Here is a 27405-nt window from a genome sequence, read left to right on the forward strand (position 1 = left end):
CTGGCTGATGGGGCTTGGCTGGCTGGAGGGCTCAGTGTAAGGACTGTGCTTGGCAGTCCAACTTCTCCCATCTAAGCAGGAGACTTGCAATTCTGTTCTCAACTGGCAACACAGAAAACACTGGAAGGTGGGGCCAGTCCTCTGTAGGCCTAGGCTTGAGGGAGGACCCAGGCAGATGGAAGGTATCCTGAGTACACACCTCTGCTCTCCAGACACAAAACACTACAAACTACAAAGCGCCACCAGTGTGGGAATGTGGCAAGACAGAGGCCTGCCAAGAACGTTAAACATAGCATTCCTTTGAATACACAGAAAATTCAAGTAATTTATTTAAAAACGGCTTACTTTCATCTTGAAATATATATGTATATATATATTTGCTTTAGAATGCTCATATTGCAGCATGATTCTCATGCACTTTAAAGTACTTTATATAAAAACACCAATCGAGGCAGCAAGAGCACAGGTTTGACTTCATCCAGGGAGGAACTCCCCTCTCCTGAGCGCAGACTGACGGTCTCACAAGCCAAGAGACAGGACTGTGGAGTTTTTAACAGAGATCATGGTTTGAAAAGGATTTTCCCACAGCTGCAGCATTTGAGGAGCCTGCTTCCCTGAGGCCCGGGTTTTGCTCACATGCAGAGACTGGAAACTGCGCCGGGCTCTTTAGTCACAGCCCTCCTGCCCAGGCAGATACTTGCTTCTCTTTGCCTTCATTCCCATTCAGGTGACCATCAGCAGGAGCAGGTGATGAGGTCACAAGATTACAGTTAGGTTCCAGCGAGGACCAATGTCACAAATGTGGCAGGGAGGTAGGCCTCGGCACCCTCACGTGCCCTGTTCCCCACACTCTCGAGGTAGCCTTGCAGCAGGACTCAGGAGTCAGTGATTGCCTGGAGCTCTGTGCCTGGATTCCCAAAGATTATGTAGAGACAAACTGAAGTGTCACGCAGAGCCAACAATTGCCCTGTGGTCTTCTGGGGAAGACCGTGTGGGTAGGGACTGGACACAGACAAACTCACACACAAGCACGCAGGAGGCATGCTGAGAATTCGCTTTCTGCACTCCTGTCCTGATTTGTGCTGTCTCTGGGCAGGATGTCTGGAGGCTGCCCTAGGGAATGGCTGCCTCCTGCTCAAACGACTCTGGGACCCTTCCCCAGCTTTGGTGTATGGTCTCAGGCACTGACAGCTGTGCACAGGACTGCGGGCCCAGTTCGCTAGAGATGCTGTTATAAGAAAACCACAGTTGTAAAAAAGAAAATACGGTTTCTAAAATAAACAGAGAAAACTGCTCCGAGGCAAGGCAGTGCCCGCAGGATGCTGAGGAGCCCCCAGACACCTGCCGGGCAATCTGGACACTGCACTGCTGTCTGTTGCCTTTAGACGACAACCACCAAGGGAGTCGGAGCTTCTGCATGTTCAATTACAGTAATTGTTTTAGAAATGCAGACCCTTGCATTTTCTAATTGCTTATTGACTATGCTGTGAATGTTTCACAATTTAAAACATGCAAAATGGTATACCTGCAGAATAAAAGACAGCTGAAATTAAGTTTTTTCAATAAAAAAAGATTTCAAATGATTTTTTTAATTGTGGGAAAGGTAATTAGTGTGATATTTTTGCCTAATAGCTCAAACCTACCCTACACCTAACACCTACTAAACTTGAACTGCGCTCTGGGATGGAACTCCAGCTTACACAGTGTTGGCAAGCACAGCCCCCAGTCCAACCTGCCCTCTGCTGTGGAATGTGCCAGTTGGGGCTCACACCATGGATTCTGTCTCCACGGATCCCCGCAGGCCCCCTTTCCGAGACAGCTTCAGCACAGTGGGTTTCTCACTGCCTGCTCCACCCTCGCCTTCACCAGCAGGCCCTGAGGACAGGCCTTTTTGCTCCTCCTTGGCCTCCTCTGACACCTCAGGGTAGATCACCAGGAATGTGGCTGTCAGGAAACCCAGGAAAGAGCCCACGGAGGCTACCACGGGGATGGCATGGACAGTCCCTACAGCGTCGACCACGCTTCCGAGGGCAGATGCAACCAGAATTTGGGAGATGTAGACCTGGCAGGAGAGGATGGCGCAGTCAATGCCAAATCCACGCTTGGAGTTCCCTGGACTGTGGTGGACGTACTGCAAGAGAAGGGAGACAAGTGTGAGAGGAGCAGGGTTTTCATCGGCACCTCAGGGCTATGGACACTGCCTGCAGCTAAGAGACGAGATCCGCATGGTGTGAGCTTCTAGGCAGCTGCCCAGCTGGGATCTCCAGAGCCCCAGGTCCTACCTGGCACCGGGCAGGCAGGAGAGGTAGAAAATTCTGGCAGTTGCAGAAGCAACTTAATCAGGACCTGATTCCCCAGGACACTGCCTCCATTTCCAAGGAAGAGAAGCAGGGCAGACTCAGGAGTGCCCACCTCACCCTGATAATCTATCTACTCGGAGAGCAGGGCGCTCAAGTCACTCACGTGCATTTAGGCTCAGGTGACAGGGCAGGGAACACTGGGCAGCTTTGTTTGTTCGTGTTTCTTGAACATGATATAAAAGCATGCCTGCGTACTGCATGGCTATGCTCACCCATATCTTTGAGATATGGAGGCCAACCTACCCAAAAGATGAAAACCACACTCACATTTTAGACTTGAGTACACCACAGTGAAAGAGAGATTTTAAACACACTTCTCAGAAGCCAGAAAGAGAACAGAACAGCTGAACAACAAACAAACCCCACCGTACCCAATGGACATAGAGAGGTCACAGGGGTAGAACACGAATTTCACCATATATGGGACATGCTGGCCCACAGACTGAGTGATCAGTTAATTTAAGGGCTGAAATCACACACATGTGCACTTTCTGATTTTGATTACTAAAAACCAGCCCACCATGATCATCATATCATTAAAACTCCTAAAATGTCAGAAATTCACCAATGTACTTCTGAATAATCCATGTGTTCAAAATAGAAATCAAGCAAAAAACATAAAAATCTGTGTGAGTTGGGCAGTAGTGACTCATGCCTTTAATCTCAGTACATGAGAGACAGAGACAGGTGGATCTCTGAGTTCAAGACTAGTCTGGTCTACAAAGTGAGTTCTGGGACAGCTAGGGCTACACAGAGAAACCCTCTCTTGAAAAACCAACAAAAGAAAAAGAAAAAAAAAAGAAAAAAGAAAGAAAAAGCACACACACACCCCCCCTATGGAGACAGGTACACACACACACACACACACACACCATGGAGACAGGTCAACATCAGAACATCAGGTGTTGTCTTCTATTGCTCTCTACCTCCTTCTCTGAGACAGTGTCTCTTACTCAATGGTTGTCTAGGTTATGAGCCCCAGGGACCTTTTGTCTCTGCCCACTTGGCACTGGAGTTACAGGTACACCCAGGGCCTTACAAAGGTTCTGAATTCAGGTCCTTATACTTAGATACCAACTTTAACCACTAAGCTGTCTCCCTGAGACCTTAGAAAAATCTTTGAAATTATGGGGGTGGGGGGTTAGCTAGGTGTGGTTGCACACATCTTTCATCCCAGCACTCAGGGTGTGGAGGCAGGTGGATCTCTGTGAGTTCCAGGCCAGTGAGGGATACTAGCAAGACCCTGTCTCAAAACCAAGTAGTAATTTGTTTTTTTTTCAAATGTGTATGAAAACTCGTATCTGTAATCCTAGCACTCACTAGGGAGAGACAACAGAATTTCTACGAGTTGGAGGCCAGGCTGGGCTCTATACAAGTTCTAGACCAGTTTAGGGTACAATGGGACAGCTGGAGTGACCCTGATTAACAGCTGAGGAGCTCATGCTGCTTGACATCAAGACTCACTGCAGACCTACTTTAAAGAAGAACATCCAAGGACAGAGAAAAATGGCCAGAAGCGTAGCACATGCACTTGTGTGGTCATTCAGCAACAATGAAGACAGGATGGGAGGCCCTGCGTTCCAAGAACACCCACCCGGGGGAAGAACATGAGAGTAATTCCACTACCTCAAGGTACACTAGAACCTGCTGGGCAGACATTAGGTGGCACAGAGGCCTGGGACCAGTGGTGGCCCCGGCATGCTACCCAAGCCACAAAGAATGAGATGAAATGGAAAATGCCAGTCTAGTTATAGGAAGGTCAGGGCAGCAGGGGAGAAAGACCTTCTAGACTCTGGTCACCAGCTTTCTTGGTCTGGGCAATTCTGTATGACCCACGTCTGAAATGCCAGCAAGTAGCTCAGCCTCAACAGTATGAAGCCTGTAGAGCTCATCTACAAAACCCCACCACCATGAGGTTTGATTAGGAATGGGTGTGCTGTGTACCTAATGAGCAAATTGATTTTGCTTTAATGATTAATGGGATTCAAGCTATGTGCCACCATGCCCAGCTGCTTGATTTTGTTGTTGTTGTTTTATCTTTTAAACCAGGGTCTTAAGTAGCCTAGGCTAACCTTGAACTTGCTGAGAAGGATCTTAAAGCCTCAACCCTCTGGCCTTCAGCTCCCTGACGCTGGATATATAACTGTGCTCCTCTACACCTGGTTCCAACCACTCCCCACAGAGGCCCAGCAGTGACACCGCAGAGGCAGTGGCTGACAGGGGCTCTTCAAATGCTGCAAGACAGAAGGGCACTGAGGCTGCTAGAGCTGGGTCCAACCAGACAGTGAGCTGGGAAGGGAAATGCCCACTAGTGGGGGACATGATGGTAAAGGGGAAGTGGGCAGGACAGCTTCTTGTTCCCAGCTGTGACAGGGCCCAGAACCTGGATGTTCAGAGACAACCTTGTGGCCAAGGAATGATTAAGAGAATGGAAACTGTTGCCTTCATCGGAAGGGAAGACAAGGGGGACAGAAGGGAACTGAGCACAGATGGGGGCCCCTGAAGACCAACCAGACCTAAGGCCAAGAAGGGTTCGGAAGTGACCTTATCACCACCTCCACTCAGCACCCACAGGTTGGCTGTACCTCCTTGATGTCATGGTAGTGCCCTAGGAGGGCATAGGGGCAGTAGGAGATGCTCATGGAGACGATGCCCATGGTGCTGATGGTGATCATGGCCACGTAGACGTTGGGAAATAGAGCCATCACAGCAGTGCCCACGGAGAAACCCAGCGTCCCCAACACATAGATGATCTTGATGCTCAGGTCATAGTTGTCCAGGTACTTCTGTAGCAGTGCTGCAGAGAAGGCCACAAGGATTATGACAGAGCTGCTGCCTCCATATACCCCTTACTTCCATCACTGCCACCCTCTGGTTGAACTAGGCCTTCAGGCATAAAGACCTGCCCACCTGAATCATGCAGCCCATGCCTACCTGTATTCCCAAGGACTCCAGCACTTCTGAAAGAAGCCAGCTCTCTGTGGCCTCCCTGAGCTGCTGAATGCCCACCCAGGTATCCTCGGGGAAATGTTTGGCCCTTCCCTTGTCATTCTGCGTTCCCCAACACTCTGGGCCAGCTTCAGGATACTGTCTTCTGATTGGGTCCTCCCAGGCACCACCTCCTCCAGGAGGAATCTCTTTGTCACCCTGACACTTGGCTGACCTGCCTTGCCCTACCCTCTTCACCTACAGATCAGGCAAAGTAGACTTCCACTCCAGGTTCAGACTGAGTGTGGGCAGCTAAGGGAAGAGACTCCAGTCCTAACTCTTTCAAGTTCAAAAAGTGAGGGATGCTGCCTTAGGACGAGAGCCCATCACCCCACCCATCAGAGCTCCTGTCCTTGGCAGTCTGGATCTGTTCCACTGCCCCTCAGACTGCTGGGCCGCAGCTGGGGTTGGCATGGCAGTGACAACATGCTAATACACAGGTGCCACTACACTGAACAGTGCCATGGAACAAACAGCACATAGATGGCCTCCATGTCTCAGAAACACCTGATCCCAAGCCACAGCAGCTGACTTTATTGGCTTTTCCTCTATTTAGAAAGAAGTCAGGATCCCCTGATTCTCACCTGAGCAGATAGCACCAGTAGCAGCGTAGATGACCAGGCCCCAGCAGCCCATCTTCACGCCAGCATTGTACTTATGCCATAAGGTGGAGTTGGAGGCCTGTTGCAGAGAGAGGAGGTTGAGGGCATTTGCTACCCTCAGGGCAGAGGAAATTACTCTGCATTTCCATGTAGGCAGATTGAGAGGTGAGGAGGAGAATCAACCCAAGTCCAGGTCAGTATCTGATAAACTACCTCCAGCCCCTCCCAGTCCACATGCAACTTTTTCCCACAATGAGAAGTGGAATCCTGCCTGTGGCCCTGAAATAAGATTGATCTAGATAGGCAGAAATGAGTCTGAGATGCCATGCTAACCTCTGAAAAAGGTGTAACAGACTACTGTGACCACCTATAGGGCCACGGAGCAAGCCCAGAACCACTAGCAGGGCCTGGTAAGAATAAAAATAGGCTGTTCCTTTGACAGTGGAGCCAACACTCCATTTACAATATTCAAAGAGGTTCTGGTCTTTTGTGTGAAAGAACCTAGCATTCACAAATGGTCACCATAGACCCCACCGTCACAACTTTGTCTCAGCTTGCACAACTGACCATGCATTTAAGTGTGCACTGGTCAGCTGCCTGCTGGGGACACCCCGGACCCACATGGGCATGTGGGTGCAAGGGCAGTGCATGTAGGCTCACAAGAAGTTCCGGACATTTAGACTGCCTGCTTCTCCGGGCAGTGAAGCTGCTAGTCATAGGGTGCTCACCTGGGGGTCCCCTTCGAAGATCACCCGGCCCATGAAATCAGTATAGAAGACAGCCTCTGCGATGACAGAGAACCAAGTGAGTAGGTGGCAGAGGCAGAGCCGCATCAATTCCTTGGGCATCTTCAGCATGGACAGCCATAGCAGGCGCACAGTGGTCTCCGCCTCACCCTCCTCGCTCTCTGTGTCCCCACTGGAGGCGGTGGCCCCACTCTGGTTGCGGTGCCGGGATCGCTGCCGCTGCTGCAGGTCATACAGGTCACTCATGCTTCGTGATGGCTTGATCAGGACCACTGCATTGGCCCGGCGGTAGCGGTAGCAGTGGGACCCAATCTTACCATAGTAGGAGAAAGTGCTAGAAGCCTGCCTGTGGAACATGTGCCTACGCCGCCTCATGGAACCAGACATGACTGAGGGCTTCAAGTCCACTTTAGAGCGGTTACTGAGTGAATCCATTGGTGGGGAACCTCTCCCATTTGGGACTTTAGCTTCATTCAAGTGATTATCAAGCAAGGTGTCGTCCTCCTTGGTGGACTCCCTGAGGAACGTAGACAGGCGGGGCAGCTTGGCCCTCAGGAGCTCCTGGCTGGTGCTCCGGGGGGTGCTGGGGTAGGAAGCATCGTGAAAGATGGAGGGCTCTATGTCGTGCAGGAAGAGCAGTTCAGGCTCCATGTCCAGGGTGGCATCAGGCATGTGCAGCACTGAGTCACTCTTGCTGCGCACGATGTCCACGTCGAGGTAGTCCAAGGACAGTTCGTGCTCTGACTGCACCTCATCTGGGAACGGGGGGCTGCCGTCCTGCACACCCCCCCCAAGGGAGCTGAGGCGGATAGCAGGGGCTAGGGCACTGGGCTGGACACTGGTGCTGGGCAGGGTGGCATCCTCAGGACTGCGGTCCTGCTGTGGGCTGTACTGTTCCTCCTCGATGCTAAAGAGATGCAGGGCCACTGACACTGAAAAGATGATGGCAGCGAAGAAGAAGAGCACCTGGTTCTGTGTGCGGAACCAGTCACCTAGGAAGGTCGGTGTCCAGTCCAGCCCACCCAGCACGTAGCCAACAGCCCCACCAAGGCCTGTAGGTAGAGAAGTGACAGTGAGTTTCAGGCCCAACACGGGGCCTTACACAGGGGGACTGAGTTCTACGGCAAATCAGTGAGATGGAGAACGAAAGGACAGCGGAGACAAACACAAGGAAACAACTCTGATGACAGCACAGATCTGAAGACTGGTCTAACACTGTTTCTAGTCAGAAATACAAGACAAAAGGAGTCTCAGGCCTAGAAGCAACCCCAGCCCACCTGTGTGGTCCCCAGGCAGTGTCAGTGTGGGGCCCTCACCAAATCCACCTGGCAGGCATATCATCCAGGCAGGCCTTACTCTCTCCTAGCCCTGCTCCTCAGTCCCTTAATCCTGCTAGGTTCATGGGTCAGGAGTGAACCACAGTGCTTCCTACGGTCCCAGCACTGGTCACTGCCACCAAGGAGCAATTCCTCCCTCCCACCTGGGGCCTGGCATGGGGCTTTACCAGCAGAGAAGGCGTGAATGTTGAGAGCCATATCTTGTTCCTCACTGTCCACCACATCCAGCAGGTAGGCACGGATGGGCCCCTCAGTTGCATCAGCACTGAAATCCAGGACCACTACTCCCAGCACCGTGAGGACAATGCCAATGGGCTGCCGGTTGGGAACATCGCCGAGCGCCAGACCTAGACAGAGCATGGGGAAACAGTCAGACTCCAATGCCAACTGTCAGGCTCCTGAGGAAAATGGTTTCAGGACAGCAGTAAGCTTCATCCCATTTCTGTGGTTTGTGGATGTACCTCCTCTGTCCAGCCCCCAAGAGTTCCTTCTTTTAAAAAATATTTATTTTATTATAGATGTTTTGCCTGCATGTACGGCTGTTCACCTCATGCATGCTTGATGCCTGCAGAGGTCAGAAGAGGGCATCAGATCTTTTGGAACTGGAGTTAGAGATGGTTGTGAGCTACCATGTGGATGCTGGGACTTTAACTTGGGTCTTCTGTAAGAGCAGCAATGATAAGCTTTCTCTCCTTCCCTCATAGTTTTTCAAGCAAGAAGGGAAAAGTTTCCTGTTCCTCTGTCCATTAGCAGCAGTGGCCACACCAGCTGGTAAGACAACTGGCATCAACTGCAGTGGCTGTGCAAGGGCCACCACCTCCACTGCTCTAAAGAAGCCATTTCCTCCTCTTCCCATCAACCCAAGCTCCCTTGCTGCTCCCCGAGCTGGTTGGCTCTGCCTCAGCATCCAAGCTAGGCACAGGCTTTAAGTTTATGCGGATCTAAGTAGGACATGTAGCCTCAGCAGGCACTGAGAGCCTCTGAGAAGGCTGCCCTCATACACCAAGTCTTACCTGGCTGGGGAACTGCCTGGACCCAGAGAGCAATACCCAGCCCCGGACGGCTCATACTGAGACCAACCTTCAGCACTAGAGGTGGGGCAAAGACAGGCCTGGCCATGAAGTACAGTCCTCTGACTGCACCTCAACCCGCTGGGTCATGGGTTGCCCAGGAGGCCCCACTGGCAAGAGAGTTGGTGCCTACAGGCTGGCTACCTATGGCCAGGACCATCCCAGGAATGATCTCTACACATGTCACTGAGAACACTTTCAGGTAACTTTGACAGGCCCAAGGCCAGCAGCAAATGCCAGGAAAGTGGCAACCCTAAATTCCTAGATAGGAGCAGTTCCTGGTAGAGGAGGCTGCCTTGTGCAGGTAGGAATTAGCAAGGAGATGCTCCAGTCAGGAGGGGAATGAACCAAAGCTGCCACAGACTGTCCCTATCCTGGTCCTGAGAAGCTGTGGGTCCCCATGGAGGTGGTGGTCTCCTGGGACCCTCTGTCCAGAGAACTGCTGCCACTGGAACTTGGGCAGACCTGTGCTTCAGAACCCACACTGTGCTCCTTCACTTGCTGAGCCAAAAAAACAAGGCTTTGTTTCCACCAGTTCTGAAGGGTGCCCGCAAGGCAGAAAATATTTTCCCACACAGAGTGGCTTTAATTAAAAACAAAACAACAGAAAGAAGCAAAACAACACATGAGGCATGAACCAAGAAAACAAACAGCAAACTGGGTTCTGGACATTTTCACTACCATGTCTAAGAAAAGGAGAACAAAAAAAGAAAAGATAATTTTTGAAATCACTCTGGAAACAGGACGTGGTGTCAGACGCGCATTAAAACAAGCCATCACAACAGGAAGCGTTTCCCTGTGAACAGGTTCCTCCAGCTTTCCCATGTGGGGCCAGCTCCACTACCAAGCTCCCCATTGCAGTCTCCACAGCGGCCCAAGCAGGACCCTGCACACAGTGACCCAGTTAAGTCACCAGATAAGATAAGGCCCCCAAAGCATGCACTAGTGTAAGCTCAGCAAAAACTCACCGATGGCAGAGCCATTGAGGAAAAGTGCAACACCGATGAGGACCCCCACACACAGCACAAGGATGAAGGGCCGCCGGCGGCCCCAGCTCAGGGTACACCGGTCACTTGCAGAGCCAATAAGCGGTGTGAAGATGAGGCCGAGGACGGGGCTCAGGAACCAGGTGAGGCTGTAGTACTGCTCAGGGAGGCCTGCAGGGACACACAGTCTGTCACTCATCACTCACACACACCACACATAAACACATACTCTTGCCCCCTCAAGTCTCCTCAGGATAGACCTTTTCTCTGAGTGTCTTTTGGCTCTGAGGATGCTAAACAAAAAGTACTCTAGACCTTGGGCCAGTACTGGGCTCTGTCTTCAGGGCCACCATGCTTAGCAGGGCTGAGCTGCTGCAAAGTCCTTCAGTGCCTCTGTCTCTCCATATCACACTATGCAAGTGGCATAGTGGCTACACCTGCAGGAATAATAAGAGTCATTTAACTCTGGACCTCACTGGGGAAAAACTATCACAGAGGGTCTTACTTACCAAGACCCTACAGAGCCACCAAGACCCTCAGTTACCTTGGCAGTGAGTGCCCCAAGCACTGGGGTAGTATAAAGTGACATGTAACCAGCTGGAGCCAAGGGGCCACAACCAGTACCCAATGCCCCTTCTCCCATTTAGTTTTTCTAACTGTCCAGTCATGGCACAGCGAATGTGGTAGCCACAGGATAGACCTGGGTAGCCTGACACCAGAGTCTATGCCACCTTCCTGTCATGTAAATTCTAATGTGGTGTCAACAGAGCAGATGAAGGATGATGGCCCTGGCACAGGTCAGAGTACTGCACAGCAACTAGAATGTACTTGCATAGCTGCCAGCAGTTCCCACGAGCCTCTCTCTACACCACAGAGATCCTTGCTCATGAGCACATACCACACCACTCCCTTGAGTGACGGCCAAAGCCTCACAGAGGAATCTGCTGCTACAAGTCAGAGTGCTGGTTATCCTTACGAGGGCAGTGACTGGCCACTTGGGTGAGCAATGGCACACCATATGTCCTGGATGTGGCTGGGAGGCTCTGAGTGACAGCACAAGATCAGCACAACTCTCCCCATTTTACAACAACCCATGGTTTGTTTAAAATTTAAAGGGCCTGGCACGTCAGCACTTCATCAGAGAAGCATTTCACACTCTAAGGACACTGAGGAAACAGACTCATGTTGAGCTGGCAAGGAAAATAAATGTCGCGTGGGAGGAGGGCAAGCGTAAGGGAGGAAGCACCTTGCAGAACCCCTTGCCATCACGCCATTCGGTACCAGGGCACTCTGCCAGGGTCTAAGGTATGTGTTCTGACCTCTGCAGCCGCGCCTGGCCACAGGAAGGCTAGATCTGTTCCCATCCCAAGTCAGCAGAACAGACAAGATTCAGGGAACTAGAGTTTGCTCAGTGAGTTCTGTCGGACAAGCAGGGTGGGAATGGTATGAGCTCTTCACCCTTGCTAGGCAAGGCACTCGAGGAGCCAAGGCTGTTCTTGGCCATACTACCCTTGCCTGCCTTCAGAAATACCCATGTCACATGCCCTGTGTCTCGGTACAACCCCTATTCAAAACGACCCAGAGTGAACAAGGCAGTCTGGGGTTCAGAGGATAGAGATGTGCCATGAGCTTCCCACTGGTCACACCACAAACTCAAAGTAAACAAGGAGCCCAAATCATTCCTGTGTGCATGGGACATCTTTACGGGACACTTTAGCAGGCTTGCCCTCTCCTGCTTAGGGAGAGGCTTTTGCTGTCACTGTGCCAACACCTGGGGAATAGGGGAGGGCTATCCATTCAGGAGGTACCACTGCCTTCTGCTGCCCACTGTGTCTACCCAACCCTGAATACAGGGTTCCATGCTATATAGACCCAGAAATCCTGGTTTGTTCCAGTCAGGCTATGGCTCCCTGGGAACACTGAGACCAACAGGTCCTCTTGTCCCTTTTCCAATCAAGAGCCAGACAGGACATATAGAGGTTTGCTGACTCAATCAAGTTGTGAGACAAGGCCCGCATGGGCCGCGGGCCAGGACCTTTCACTATCCAGAGTTCCTCCTTAGAACTGACACTGCGTTGTTGTTATACCGTCCAACAGTCCAACCGCCTGCCCTTAGCAAAGACCTTTAACCCAGGTGCTCTCATTGGCTGGAACTCTCCCTGTAAGGTGACAGTGACAACATCAACAGAGCCTGGCATCATATCAGTAGGTCCAGGCATCAGCCCCTAGGAACACAGACTTCAGCAAAATCATATTGGCAGATGACACATACAGGTAGACAGGAGTCGCAGATGACTGACATGTTCATAAGTCTGTAGCATCTAGCAAAGGGACAGGAAGTACCTCAGACAATGGGAAAGACAGGTCCAGATATTCATCTGAGCACGTAGATGGGAGAATAATGTGCTTCCTATCTCTAATGTAGACTACAGATGAGTAGTTTACTACAGTACTCGACAGACTAGAGGAGAACAATAGATGCTCTCATACAAGATAAACAGACAGTAAAGGCTCTAGAGCAAGGTGTCCAGCTTGATGACACTTTGACATGACACTGCCATCTCTAGCTATCCTATGATGCATCCATCTATTGGCCACAAGGTGTACACATATGGTGTTGAACAACAGGCCCTGCTGCACCCACAATGGCCTTTGAAGCAGCCAAGAGCTGGTCACCGAGTGTGGTTATGTACCGACACTTACTGGGGCAGCAAATGAGAGTCAGTGAAAAGTACTGGCTCCTCCAGGTGGGCACGGCTAGCAGGAGGCTGGCCAGGAATAGGGATAGGAGACCTTGGACCAGCTGTCACTACTTCTGCAGGAACTGACAGCTGTAGCCACCACAGCCCAAAAGCTATGGTTCCAGAACAGGTGAGCAAACTCTGATGCCCAAGATCATGCTGCCTTCTACATAGATCTTACAAAAAATGAAAAATGTATAGCTCAATAAAACCAATTAAAAAAAGACAAGAAAAAATGGCTGTGATACTTTCTGACACAAAAAGCTTATGGAGGGGCTGGAGAGATGGCTCAGTGGTTAAGAGGACTGAATGCTCTTCCAGAGGACTTGGCATTTATGACAGCCCATAACCATCCCTAACTCCAGTCTCAGGTGATCTGACACCTTCTTCTGGCCTCCGTGAGTACCAGGCATACACGTGGTACAAAGACACATTTGTAGACAAAACACCCATATACATAAAAATAAATTAACTAAAAAAAAAAAAAGCTTATAAAATTCGTTTCATGTCCATCGGTAAAGTCTTATGCACAGCCACTCCATCTGTTGGCATCTGGGGCTGCTCATTCACTGGCTCCAGGGGCAGAGACAAGAACTGGACTATGAGCTGTCAATCTTAACACAAGGCCTTTGTCTTCTATTGTTCTGATAAATACCATGATAAAAAGCAAATCGGAGAGGAAGGCCTCCTTCAACTTACAATTTTCAGGTCACAATTCATCACTGAGGGAAGTCACAGTAGGGACTCAAGGGAGGACTGGAGACAGGAACTAATGCAGAAGCCGTGGAGGAACTCTGCTTCCTGGCTTTTTTTAAATACAACTTGGGATCACCTGCATAGGACTGACAATACCCATAATGGCCTGGGTCATGTCAATCATGAATCAGATCAGTCTAATTGAGGCATTCTCTCAATTGAAGTTCCTCTTCCCAGATAACTTTAGCTTGAGTCAAGCTGACAAAAAAAAAAAAAAAAAAAAAAATCAACTAGGACACCCCTGAAGTACGGCCATGCCTTTCTGTACTGTTGGGTCTGCCTCTGCTCTACTCTACCACTGCTCAAGTAGGAATGTTAACTACAATGTTAAGCTCCACATTTTGGCCTCTAGTCTTGCCAGTTTTTGCTGTGTTCATTAAGAATGTCATGGCTGGCCACTCAGCTGACACTACTGTGTTCCACAGCACCTGTGACAGGATAATGAGCAGTCATACCAGTACTCAACCCCAAATTCTCTCCTGGAAGAGGTACAGACCTGTACAGGGTGAGACCTCCACATGACGCTAGTAGCCACAGGGTGGTGGTTGCTTGCTAGAGAGCCTGGTGATATACCAGGTACTGCACTGTGTGCTGGAGGAATGCAGATTCCTACTAGGAAACATGGCTAGGCAGTCTTGTGTTTAGCTGTGCAAGGTTGAGGGGTGGCATCATTGGCTACAGACATCCAGAGCTGTGCAAAGCAAAGAGAGCAGCCAAGGACACAAGCACAGGGACACAAATAGCACCAGTGGTGACATTATAGCAGTTTGGGTTTTGTTGTTGTTTGTTTGTTTTGTTTTTTGTCATGCCAGTCTACCCAGAAGTCTATTTTAGACTCCAGACCCTGGCCCCAAGGAGATCAAACGCCCTGTTTCAGCTACCTGTATGAGGGCTACCAAGTCATAGTTAAAGCTCCCTGCCCCAGACCTGGCTCTAACCAGGTGACAGCACTGTTCCATCACACAGGCAAGTTAACACTTCCCATCACACCTCCAAAGCTGCCCAGGATGAGCAAGGGGTGCTGCCACCCCCAATACTCGGCTGCCAGCACGTCCCTGGGATGTCTCAGCCAGGCGATTCCCAGCAAAGCCCTAAACAAACACAAAGCCGGTCCCTAGTAAATAATTTTTGGTTTTTTCCAGGCAAAGGTTGAACAACAATGGTGGGACCCGGAAGGTTCCCTGTTCACAGGAAATACTCACTGTGTCACTATGTGTACATGGGACAGCCCACTGCAATGCTTGGGTCACATGCAGAGGTTTCTATTCACAAGGACATTTTTGATAAACTGGTATTTGTGGGGGAGGGAGGCTGGGAAAGTGGCCTATAAATATTTAACAAAACAAAAGGTCCAGGATGGAAATAGGAACTCATTCTTTCTCTCAATGGACAAGCCTGCCAGGCCAGATAGGTTTGTACTCCTGGACAAAACCCCAAGATAACATGCACTGGTGAGAAGAAGTTCTTCGTGGGAAAAACCTCAGCATCCTTGAGTGACCTCAGGAATCTCAAACAGCAAGCTCACTGTGAGCCCATTTCAGGATGGCCTTGCTAAGGCTACAGCGTGGAAAGAATGGGCTACTTTCCATAGGCCAGGTCGTGGTCACCTGCTGCCATACCAGAACCAAAGCAAGGTCTGCTGAGACACTGGGTGTTAAAGTACATCCTACCAGGTGACAGGGGGCAACATAATGCCTGAATCCTAACACTGGGGCCTCCCTGGGCAGGGAGGGTCTGCACTGGAAGAATGCACATCTCCAGCTAAAGGCAGGGCCACAGAGTTTCAAGGAACATTCTGAAGGCACCAGTGCCTTGGGAAGATAAGGAAAGAGTAAAACTAGAAGCTACTCAGTGGTTTTTTCCTAGCTCTGTTTCAAAGGATTGCCACTCAACTGTCACATGTCACCTCTATGCTTCTACTACCCACAGCCCGGAGTGATTCACAGCTCAGTTACATATTGTAAGAAAGTGTTCAGGGAAGAAGGCAAATGCCTATAACCCTAGTTCTTAGAAGGTGGAGGTAAGATAATCAGGAGTTCATGGCCATCCTTGGCTATACAGCCAGTTCAAGGCTAGCCTGGGCCACATGAGAGCCTGTCTTAAGAGACCCCCCCCCACCCCGATTTCCTCTCCAAAGAGAAAGAAAGCAGGGGCTCAGGGAGTCCACTTGCTCTGGGTGAACAGATCCCCATGAATGCCTACACTGTACTGCAGACACAACTGTCTGAAGACAATGCACAGACAGGTCTGACCCCCAAGTCACCAATTCAGACTAGGATGCAGGCTAGGAAAGCTCTGAAGCTAAAGACACTTAATGGACACATATCCATCACCAAGCCCATTGCCAAGTGCTGAACTCTCTTCCATGTGGAGTAAGATGTATGGAGGATATTAATCACTTCCAGGGTCCACACTGAGGCCAGTTAGTTTCTGAACCGACATGAGACTAAGGGGTCCTTGCGCCACCACCTCCATAGCTGCACAAAGGTTGAGAACCCTATGGCACCCGGCTCCTAAAAGAAATGGGTCCTGAGCACCTGTAGGAAAAGGCTCTGGTGGGTAGGGCACAGAGGCTGTGAGGCAGGGTCTGTCTGGTGCCCTCCTCCCTCTTCAACTTCATTCAGGACTAAGAATGCTGCATCAGGGAAAGTCATACAGCCCTATGTGGGTACCAACGTATAACTTTCCTATGAAATCAAGTCTCACACATACCCAGGTAATTCAATACTATCTTCCCCACTTCCTGGAAAAAGCTGACAGGACAGCGATGCATGGAAAGATGTCATACACATGGTGATATTTTCCCAAATGAAACTCAACATGCCCAACAACAGTACCAGGAGGAACAAGCCTGTTCCACGCTGGGGACCTGGGTATGGAGAGGTCTCCCTGGCTTTGCTAGTAGTGCTGGCACCCAATGAGGTGCTCCCACTGCCTTACCCTCCACTTCATTTAGAAGATGGGGTGAGGTATGCACCTGAGGATCTATTGACACAAGTGGCACAGAGAGCTCCCCCTACACACAGCCACCACCAGCATAAGTCACTCCACCCAGCAGGCGTACACTGTCATGCTTGGCAGGAGGAAATAGACAAAGCAGCCTGGGACAGAGGTTCACCTAGGAGCAGGAAGGAATGTCTTACCAGATGTCAGTGGGTAGTAGTACTGAGGATGATGGGGTAGTACTGAGCTGGTCTGAGTCTAAGGAAAAGATAGATAGTGGAAGTGAGTAGCTCAAGACAAGCTTCCAGAGCAGGAAGAGAGTCAGAGCCTTTATAGGTTATGTCAGTGACCAGGACCCTGGCAAGGAAGTATAAGTGGAAGGCAATTGACCCCAAGAAGGAAGCATGAGTGGCTGTGTGTGTGTGTGTGGCGGGGAGGGAATCCTCTGGTATCTTTTGGAGCATAGTCTGTTTATGGTTCTGCTTATGTGTAAGTGTGACTAGGCTACTCTGTGCTGGACATCTATTTATGTGGCACTGTACACAGGCGCAATGCAGGTGCAGGGCACATCCCTGCCTCAATGGCATCCTCTGAATCTGGCACTTGTGAGGACTGTCAGGAAGGCAAAGGAAAACCTATGGCAATACTTAATTTCACCTAAGTTTGAGCAAAGTAGCCTGGAATTTTGCCTCCATTCCCAGGTACCTTTTTCTGCCCTTTGGAAGAACAGTCTTCCCTTCTCCATGTCTAGGGCTGAAAAGAGCCCAGAGAAGATCTGACAGGCAGGCCAAGTAGGGCAAGGCGAAGGACACGCACAGCCCTGCTTGGAGGGAAGGAATGTTGGAAGAGAGGAGTCATGGAAACCTGCAGGCCAGTCAAGTGGGCAAGATTCAGGTGCCAGGGAAGCCTCGAAGACTTTTGGTGGGAAGGTGTGGGGCACCAGAAGTATAGACAAGCTGATTTATGGGGTTCAGAAACACTTGTGTCTAAGGATCCATGAAGTCCCCCAAGATCAAATGCCAGGTGATCTTAAGGCCACAGAACAAATAAAACACCCCGAGTCACTGGGAAGCCTCCACCTGGTCTGGTGGCCCTGTTGAAGGTGAACTGGTTGAAAGGATGCCACAGGCCCTGACAGTATTTTCGCTTCCAAAGTCCCCATTTCCTCAGAGAGGCCATGAAAAATGGGCCTGGAGGCCTGTTCCCTGCCTCCCTCCATACCACCCTTCTGGGTATTACTGTGTCCCTCCATCCAAACTGGTCTCAGACTTTCTTTTTTTTAATTTATTTATTTTTATTTTATGTGCATTAGTGTTTTGCTTGCATATATGTCTGTGTGGGGGGTGTTGGGTTCCCTGGAACTGGAGTTACAGGCAGTTGTGAGCTGCCATGTGGTTGCTGGGAATTGAACTCAGGACCTGTGGAAGAACAACCAGTGCTCTTAACCACTGAGCCATCTCTCCAGCCCTGGTCTCAGACCTTTCTAACAGCACCTGTATCCTCTGGTAGGTGTTCTAGAGGTGGGTGGGTTGTGTACTGTGAACTCTTTAAGCACATCAGCAGGACCACTGCCTCAACACAGCCAAATGAAGCATGACCCAAGTGTCCTGTGCTGGCATAACTACCCTTCACCAGGTGATCATGTCTCCTTGTTTGCCCTTCTTGAGCATCAGGAAATCTGGCCTGCCTGGGGATGCTCTCAAAATGGCTATGTAAAGTGAAACAGACTCTTCAATACTGAGTTTGTCACTGCTTCATCTCCTGTGCAGGTCAAACACCTCTGCCCAGTGATGCAGATGTCTGACATGCAGAAGCCACATTAGGCTTTGTCAGCTAAGTGCTGAGATGCTTTGGCCTGTGTAGCACTGCTGGAAACAACTCTGCTCCCAGAACTTTTGCATTCAGGATGAAATGCACATAGCCATGTTCACTATTCATGATTCCTGTTACTGAAGCACACTTCTGACCCAGAACACTGTACTGGTATCACAGCTGACTAGGCTCAGCTGTCACAAGGACACAAGTGAGGAAGTCAGGGTGCATCATATTCTGGACAAAAGGACAGACAGCAAAGGACAATGAACCCAAACTGGTTCCCTAGAAGCTGCCAGGAGGCCATATGAGGAAGGCCTAACTAAGCTGCTGGCCTCATAATAGAGAAGTATTATAGGATTCAGGGTTCTACAAGAGGAAGAGGCAGTGTAACTCATAACCGCTGCTGGATCAGAAAAATTATCACCTATACAGAGAACTTGCCTTAGTCATTCCTTCATAGGAAAACCTAAACTACAGGTGTGTGGACAGCAAGACAGTGAAGTACAGATAACAACTGCCCCTCAAGTCACCTGCATTTGCCGCAGCCAGCACACCTGCAGCCAGTGTGTCCTCAGGTATAAGACCCAGGCTCAGGCTCCTCTTCTGCACTCATCTTAGTTTAGCCAAGTGTCGGAGAAAGTCCTACTTGTCCGTCACCTGCTGTCAGTTTCTTCTAGGCATCTCCTTTTAAGATCTGTCTATAATGAAACCTACAGAAATGGAGGATGATGGACAGTTCTTTATTGTGATGTGCCCACAAGTTACAAACTGTAACATCCATCCAGGTCCTCAGTTCACCAGGGATGTGGCTCAGTGGCAGAATTCTTGCCTACCATGTGCAAAGCCCTGGTTCTACTCTACAGCACTGCAAAGTACAATCAAAAATAAAAAGGGGAAGCAGACAACCCATTTTTTACCAAAGACAAGTCCTATTTATAACTGTTTAAACAAGCTACATGTGTACATATTCTGTGCAGTTTCAATTTAGTTACCTTTTCTTCTACATTAGGGATGGATCCAGGGTCTTGCACAAGCCAGACAAGTGATGCAGGGGACACCTCTATATTGACTGGTTCTTTTAAGACTGACTTTACTTTTAAGAGTAAAGACAGCACTGGTTTTAAGATTTCCCAGGTAGCAGGGTGTGGTGGCACACGCCTGTACTTCCAGCACTTGGGAGGTGAAGGCCTGAGGATCAGGAGTCAAAGTCATCCACTGTCACACTCTGAGGCCATCCCGTACTCTGCATCTTTTAGAAAGCCCACTTCTCCCATGACATCGGCAGACCCTTCCCAGAAGCCACACTCCCTGCCTATACTGTACACTAATGTCTGGCACACAGACCACCTCTGGGCCTTTATGGGATCTCTGGGTTGTTGGTATCTTGATCTATCTTTTCAACACCTATTTGTGGTATTTTGTTAAAATTTAACTTATTTTTGGCTTTTATCATAAAGTTTTAAATGACCATTTCCTACAGGAACTGATAAGTTTTTTGCCTTCATTAACTTGATATATATGCTCTATGTCCTGTCATTCTGTTCTGAAACACACAGTGACTCTGTAACTTTAGCAAGTGCCTCTCAAACCATCCCTGCATCACACACACCAATTCAGAGGTCTGGAGCAAATTTCTATTGAGGCATGCTGACTCTGTATGGTGGCATCCTGTTCCTGTTACACTAACTGGCCTTGCAGTGCCATGCAGCCTTCACCTTCAGGTCCTATCACTCATCACTCAGAGTGCTTCTCAGAGAAACAGCCCCTATTCATGAGCTCTCCTCCTGCACTTAGCTAGGGAACCCCCATTTTCTCTCCATCAGCACATCCCTAATGTTCCCCAATTCTGTCTTTGAGAGACAACAGGAAGACTCCAGCCAGAGGGAATTCGGAGCAAACCCCACAACTTCTGCCTCAAGCCAACTGTGCAGTCATGCTCACTTACAGCCTTTCTTTTCTGCAAAGCAGCAGTCCAGGTGACATGTCCAGTGTCCAGGCAAGCCCCATGGCTTTGGGTGGTCATGTCACTTCCATGCCAGGTACACTGCCCAGCACCAACAGGCAGGCACTTAGTAAGAGTCTGACAAAAAATAACAGCATATGGAATTCCTTGGGAAAAATGACTGCGGTGACTATTTCATTGTTTGTTAAACACAATGATCTGAAAAACAAGGAAATCCAGACTTCCCTCCAAAACACAGTACCGAGCACAAGCTGCTTCCCAGTCACTGTGACCACAATTGGGGAATTACTTGCCCCATCCTCCACATGTACACCACACATGTACACACACACAAGATGCACAGAGGACTGTCCCTCAGAGCATCACAGTCCTGTCTGTATGGGGGAGGCCAACTGCAGGTGGCAAAGGCACTCTTCAGTCTTTCTTGGGTCTCTGGGAGGTGGGAAGTCACTGGTGAAATATACATGAAAGTTTTATTTTAACCAGTCAACAACATGCAGCACACCCAGGAAACACTCCCCTCCCTCTCCCTAGCACCCACCACTCTGCCTTCCGTCTACGCAGTGTGTGTCCTTTTGCTGCCAGTTTATGTCACTGAGCAGAGGTCCTCAAGATTCACCCCTCATTGGCCATTTGCCCCCTCCGTGTCACCTTCAGCTTACACTGCTGCAGCCTCACCACAGGGCACACAGCACTCTATAGGGAAGGACCTAGAGACAGCATGTAAGACGCCTCCGGATGTATGCGATACTTTCCTTAGGGTTCCTGGGGTGGTGATGTGGCACTGTAAACATGCCGGCTGAGGTGTGCTGGCCAGGGAGCCTGAGGAAGGAGCCTGTGGCTAAGCACCCTCACTCCTGCAGTACCCATTCTAGCCCACCTGTGACAGCCACACCAAGTAGCTACCCTTGTAAAGTGGGACAGGGTGCTCCTCAGTTCTTCCTGTCAATGAGACCATTTCAAGAGTGATAGCTCTAGGACAATGTTTTTTTTCTCTGAGATGAACTCCTGTTGAACTAGGGGGTGGGGCAGGGGGCACACATGGGTCCTGAGTTCTACCCCTAGTACTACCTCTCAAAAACGGGTGAGACGAGGGGCTCATTCTCTAGCCAGGATGGCTAAAGCTCATAGCTCAAATGATCCTTCTACCCAGCTGGTGCCTTTATTGGGAGTGGGGGTGGTGAAGGTGGTGAGGGTTCTGATGCCGAACTCCAGCACTCAAGCACACTATACATGTATACTGACACTGTGCTACACTCACAGCCCTGGGCGTTCAAGGGGTAACAAACCAAAGGTGTGCTACGTCCACAAGCTCTTGGATGCTAAGGGTCAAAACAAGAACTCCGTGAGAGGAGTTAAGTGCATCTGAGTGGCAGGAAGGCAGCACTGACAAGGCATGTAGACTCTACAAGGTAGGGCATATAGCACAAGCCAGTGTGAGAAGTCACAGGAACACCTGTAGTATCTACACAGCGCATGTTACATGTGCGCATGCTTGCGATAGACATGCACTGCACTCAGATGCCTCCTGTAGGAATGGTGCTTCTCAGTTCTCACCAAAGGCTTGCCATGCTTGTGCACTTCAACATGAAAGGGACAGTCAGAGGCACAGGAAGGCAGCCAGCTTTGGAGGCAGTGTGCTGGGGTCCTATAAAGGGCTGGACTCAGGTCACAGCCACCCTGATGACAACTCAGTGCCAGGCTGCTGTGACTGGTATATCAGCATCTTGCTCATGCTTCCAGCCTCCTGATTGTGCATTACACAACCCCTTGTTGGGGACTGATGGGCACGGAAGGTTGTTTTCATCTTCCAGTGTCTGTGTAGACAACTAATAAAGGACAGGCGTTTCCCATGGAGAAGAGGTGGGCTCAAGCTTTGGCCAACTGAATCCTAGAAACACACCCGTTCCTCAGGAGCTTCCACAGAAGAGTGTGCTCACAAACTGGTGAGCAGTTCTACTCCTGCATGTGGGAGACAGTAAACCAGCTTTTCCTCATAAATAATCAGCAGACCTCACTGTTTGCTCTTGGGTGCTTACTCTTCTGAACCTTCACCAAAGCAGAGTAGGTAGGCTCTCAAAGTAGCTCAGTCGTCATTAATGAGTCAAACCCATAGACTACAACAAAAGGCACCCTTTTCTCTGTTATCTGATTTTCCTTTTCCCCTGAGTATACTTCCTGAGCCAAGAGGGAAACAATAAACAGTAGCAGGAGACTGAACTTCTCAAGGGAAGAATTTAACATGGGAACATAGCACAAGAGGGCACCCAACAAGGCTAGGCTGGCTCTCTACAAGTTTCCCATAGACTCCTGAGCAGTGTGCTTCCAAATTTGCCTTTCAAAAGCAGCTGTACGTTCACATCTGGTCCTGAGTTTGAGATGTCAGAGTCATGTTATCTATCAATGGCAGAATACAACACCAGCCATAGTGGGCCATCAGGGCAGGTATGTGTGTGCTCTGTACATCTTTCAGGCCCTGCTTTTGCTCAGACTCTTGGGACTGGCAGTCTGGTAGTCAGCTGGCTTCCCATCCCATCTCACAGAGGGTGGAGGCTAGGAATGATGGCACACACTTGTACTTCCAGCACTTGGAGGTAGAAGCAGAGGTCTACTACAAGCCAGAAGAGTCTACATACTGAGGCCAGTACTCTCGAACACACAAAAGAGGTTCTGTGTGACGGTTTGGTGGGTAAAAAGCAATTGCCAAGCAAACCACAACCAAGTTCAATCCCTGGATCCCATAAAGGAAGGAGAGAAGTGACTCTCCAAAGTTGTCTTCTGACCTTGACACTAACATTGTGGTGTGCACATGCACACCCAGAATAATAAGTGAAATGAAAAAAAAAATACACAAATGACAAAAACAAGAACAAAACCAAGAGTCACTTTAGGGACAATGACAAGGGAAAATGACAAAGTCACTTAAGGGACAAAGATGGTTGCCTAGCATGGGACCCTCAGAAGAGGTGAGACAAGAATGGGAGATTTCAATGTCTTGAGAGTATAGAATGCTGGAATTCTGAATGGGATGAAGATGGCACTGAAAATTTACAAGAGACATCCTGTAAGATGGGGCTTGGAGAGGTAGGTGGGGTCACTCAATGCACTGGACTGGGCCGTGCCTATCTCAGTAACATTGTACCTGGAGTTTTTCAGTATTAGGGAACTATCTTTTCTATGCAAATGCCCTGTCCCATTTGCAGACAAGTCAGGTCCCTGTCACACTACCCCCATTCTTTCCCATCACAGCACACCAGTCACCTCCTGTACAGCAAAGACTTCTTCCCAGACCCAGGGATTGAGCAATAGCACCCCAGCACCAGACTGGCACCTCCACCATAGGGCTCCTTCACAGACAAGGTGGTCTCTTGATTCCAAGTAAGTCCTGGCTCCTGGTCCCAATGTTAGGCTTACTGACAGTGGGAGACAGCACTACAGGAGGTGATGGCATTCAGGGAGCTCAGGCTGGGTAGCTCACCTTCTGCTCCTGGGACAAGAAAAGAACTAAGGTATAACATGTTTGGTGGCCAGACCCATAATCCCTGCTACCTGGAGTCAGAAGCAAAAAGAGCACAAATTCAAGATCTGCCTGGGGTATACAGGGAGTTCAAGGGCAGTCTTTCTGAGACCCTGTCTCAAAATAAGCAGGCAAGCAAGCAAGCAAACCAAAACCAAGCAAACGAATAGCCAGGTTTGGTGGTGCACACCTTTAATCCCGGCATCTGGAAGGCAGAGGCAGGCAGATCTCTGTGAATTTGAAACCAGCCTGGTCTACATAGCAAGTTCTGGGACATCCAGGGGTATATGGAGAGAACCTGTCTCAAAATAAAAAAAAAAAAGTAAAAAGTGAAAGTTGAGTCAAGGATGTAACTCAGTGAAACAGCACATGCCAAACATTCTGTAGGCCCTGGCCCCAACTCCTAAGTCCATATACATGTAAACTGTACTAAGAAAGGGCAGGAGGATGGATCTCTCTGAGTTTGAAGCCAGCCTGGTCTATAAGGCGAGTTCCAGAACAGCTAGGGCTGTTATACAGAGAAACCCTATCTTGAACGCCCCCACCCCCCCCCCCCCCACACACACAAGGTCCACGCATCAACAGTAAGAAGAATGAAGCCCTCTGAACATTCCTGCACAGTGGGGAACTGAGGACATGGGCTGGGATCTCGTGAGAAGTCTCTTGACCTGTCATGTCTCAAGTGGTGTAGCAGGGTGGTGCTGACCCTGAGAACAAGACCCTGGAGTCCAGTGAGCTCAGTTAATAGCCCTTGCCCCTACTCATTCTACAGGAATGAGACTTCCAGATGTTTTGCTCTGGGGTTTTACTTCACTGAAAGCTGTGCAAAGCAAAGGTGCTCAAGCCTCTGTGGGAGCCCAGGTGAAGAAGAAGCAGCGTTTACCACATGCCAGACTTGTAGAAGCATTTCAGACATGTAAACTCAGTGACTGTTTTCAGAAGAGGTGTTGGAACAGAAGTAAAGCCACAAGCACTGGATGAAGGAGAGCCAAGGCTTCTCCAAGAAGTCAGCTTTGGCTGTGGGACACAGAGCCTTCCAACACCACCGCCATACAGGCACAGACACCCCCATGCCACTACGCATAAAGGAAAACACTGATTTATCACAGGTGGAAGGGCGGCTGACCAGCCATACTACCTTCAGTTCAACCCACCCTTTTGGAGCCTCCCTTATTCCTCCCCTTCCTTGGAGGCCAGCAGGGGGAATCCCTAGTGTGGTTAGGATCAGAATGACCAAACATTATCATTATCAAGGGCAGAGGACACTGGCCTCTCCATGCTAGACAGGGCTTGAGGGTCCCTCCATTGGTCCCAGTCCGGTGTCAATAGTACAAGGAGTTATACCATGGTAAAAGGCACAGGGAACACAGGCTACAAAACTTGTTGGTACATCATTGCGACTAGGGAGGCAGCCTGTCACATGGCTGGTGACAGTTGGAAGATGGCAAGCAGCAAGCAGAACTGACTTCCTTTAGATGGGACATTCAAAAGCCTTTCTGCACCCCACATGAGGGCTGACTTATCAGCTTTATCACAACATTTTAACAACAAAAACAACTTACTAACTGAAAGGAGTAACTCACAGGACAACACAAGGGCACAACCTTTGGGAACCGTCAAAGGTCAACCCTGCATAAGCTCGCTTGATTGGCTACTGCTGTACCGAGCTAATCTGGTCCACTGACTTCGAAGGGCAGAATTTGAGCAAGCTCTCTGCTCACTAGCTTCTGCTTGCTGCCTTCCAGCCAGGAAGGTTTCTATGAGAAATTAAACATTTAAAATAAGAAAGGGCAGATTTCCTACCACAAACTGCAGTTTTTTATGAAGGGATATTGGTCAATAGAAACATCTTTCCTTTGAAATCACTTTGAGGGCCAGGGAGATGGCTCAGTAGGTAAAGGCAATTGCTGCCAACTCTGATGACCTGAGTTTAATTCCCGGGCCTCAAACTGTGGGAGAGAACTGATTCCTGCAAGTTGTTCTCTTAGCAAGCGCGAACCCTACAACCTTCAATCAATCAAACAATGTAACTGAAAAAATTAAAACAGTTTTATATGCTCTTTTAGAAAGATGAATATGTGTACGTAATGGGGAAAATATTATGTTCTAAATCATAAAGGGTTTAGAAACAGTATGGCCATAAAGCTTCAAATGTAACAGCCAGCACCCATACATTAGCTACTGCTATGTGACAAAACACATAGTGGAGGAGCTCACAACCTTCACCATTTCACAGTCAATTTCTATGGCTCAGGAACCCGATGCTCAGTCCAGGAGTTTGGCTCAAGGTTTCTCAGCAGCTGCATTCCAGGTCTTGACCAGGCTGTGGTCATTGCAAAGCTCAGATGGGGAAAATTTTGTCATCAAGCACTGACAAGATTTGGTTTCTCGCAAGCTCCTAACTCATAACCTTGGGCCTTGCTGGCTCTTGGTTGGAGCCTTCCCTGTCATGCAGATCCCTCCAGGAAGCCCTAGAGACCTCTAGTAAGATGGAGTCATTGAGGGACTGGTAGTTCAGGCCTATAATCCCAGCTACTTGGGAGGTACATATGGTAAAATAATTAATTAATTAAAAACACACAACAAAACTCATGCAATAAATATTCAAAACCAAAAAATAAAAAGTGCTGAAGGTCGCATGGAAACAGTACAACCCACTAAGTGTAAAGACTCCAGGCAGATGTGGATCCTGGGTCTCAGCAGCTTGGGGATGTGGATCACATCTCCGTTGCCACAATGAAAGTAGCAAGTCAACATGGAAGCCCATGCTGGCTCCAGATCTGCTTTAACACCTGAGTGGAAGCTAGTCTCGCTTTGAACAAAACATACACCAAGTAAGCCTGATGCCTCCCCAATGTCTGTCTCATTGCTCTAAATTGTATTTTGTGAGCATAGCCTGTCTGCCGCAGTGCCTTCACATGACAAGCCCCCAAGAATAAGAAGCAACACAGTGATAAAACAGGAGAACAGCTACACGTGGTCAAGCTCAATACCTGCTAACCCTCCAGGAAAAGTCCCCAGCACATCTGTGCCATAAGTCACCTGGCCACCTCCTACACCCTTCTGAGAACTGGCTTTAGAAGGGAAGGGAGGAGATTAGTCTGATTCCTAAAGAAAAGCATCCCAGGATTCATAGTGGAACCTGAGAATGAGACCTATCCACTGGCTTTACTAACTGGGGCTACAGAGCAGGCATGCGTGTGGCCGTGAGCACCGCCAGTGTTGGGAAGTCTGCTCCCACAGAAACCTGTGTGCTGAGGCTGAAGCCACATCCCATTGTGATGGAAGAAGCGAAGAATTCACACGGGTAGCAAATCTACAGGCTGAGCTGACCAATCCCAGTGTAGCAGCGTTAGCTCTCACCATGCAAGGATGTGGTTATGTTGTGGCAAGAAATACTGCTGAAACAACCAAAGTAGACAGATTTTTAAAATATTAATCCTGATTATATGATGCCTTTAGATTTGCTTGGTCTTTTGTCTAGTTCTCTTATGACACTTCAGAGCTGAAATTAAGTTTTTTAAATTTCCTTAGTCTACAAAGAAAACTAAAGATTCTGATGAAATTTTGGGGACAAACTC

The 27405-nt window shown here is 49.3% G+C and overlaps 1 protein-coding gene across 3 annotated transcripts in view; it reads right to left on the minus strand.

Annotated features, from left to right (window-relative positions):
- Nucleotides 1-295: 295 nt before the first annotated feature.
- Slc45a4 (solute carrier family 45 member 4) overlaps nt 296-27405 on the minus strand; it is a 68262-nt gene continuing 41152 nt past the window's right edge. For all 3 annotated transcript variants that reach the window (XM_038343592.2, XM_038343595.2, XM_038343594.2), the window contains exons 3-8: nt 10072-10260; nt 8201-8380; nt 6679-7748; nt 5933-6029; nt 4946-5157; nt 296-2131 (exon numbers count right to left, since the gene is read on the minus strand). In XM_038343592.2, coding sequence (XP_038199520.1) covers nt 1766-2131; nt 4946-5157; nt 5933-6029; nt 6679-7748; nt 8201-8380; nt 10072-10260 — 2114 coding nt within the window. In that variant the 3' untranslated portion in view covers nt 296-1765. The remainder of the gene's footprint in view (nt 2132-4945; nt 5158-5932; nt 6030-6678; nt 7749-8200; nt 8381-10071; nt 10261-27405) is intronic.

This window comes from Arvicola amphibius, chromosome 9, assembly GCF_903992535.2.
Source record: "Arvicola amphibius chromosome 9, mArvAmp1.2, whole genome shotgun sequence".
Taxonomy (NCBI): Eukaryota; Metazoa; Chordata; class Mammalia; order Rodentia; family Cricetidae; genus Arvicola; species Arvicola amphibius.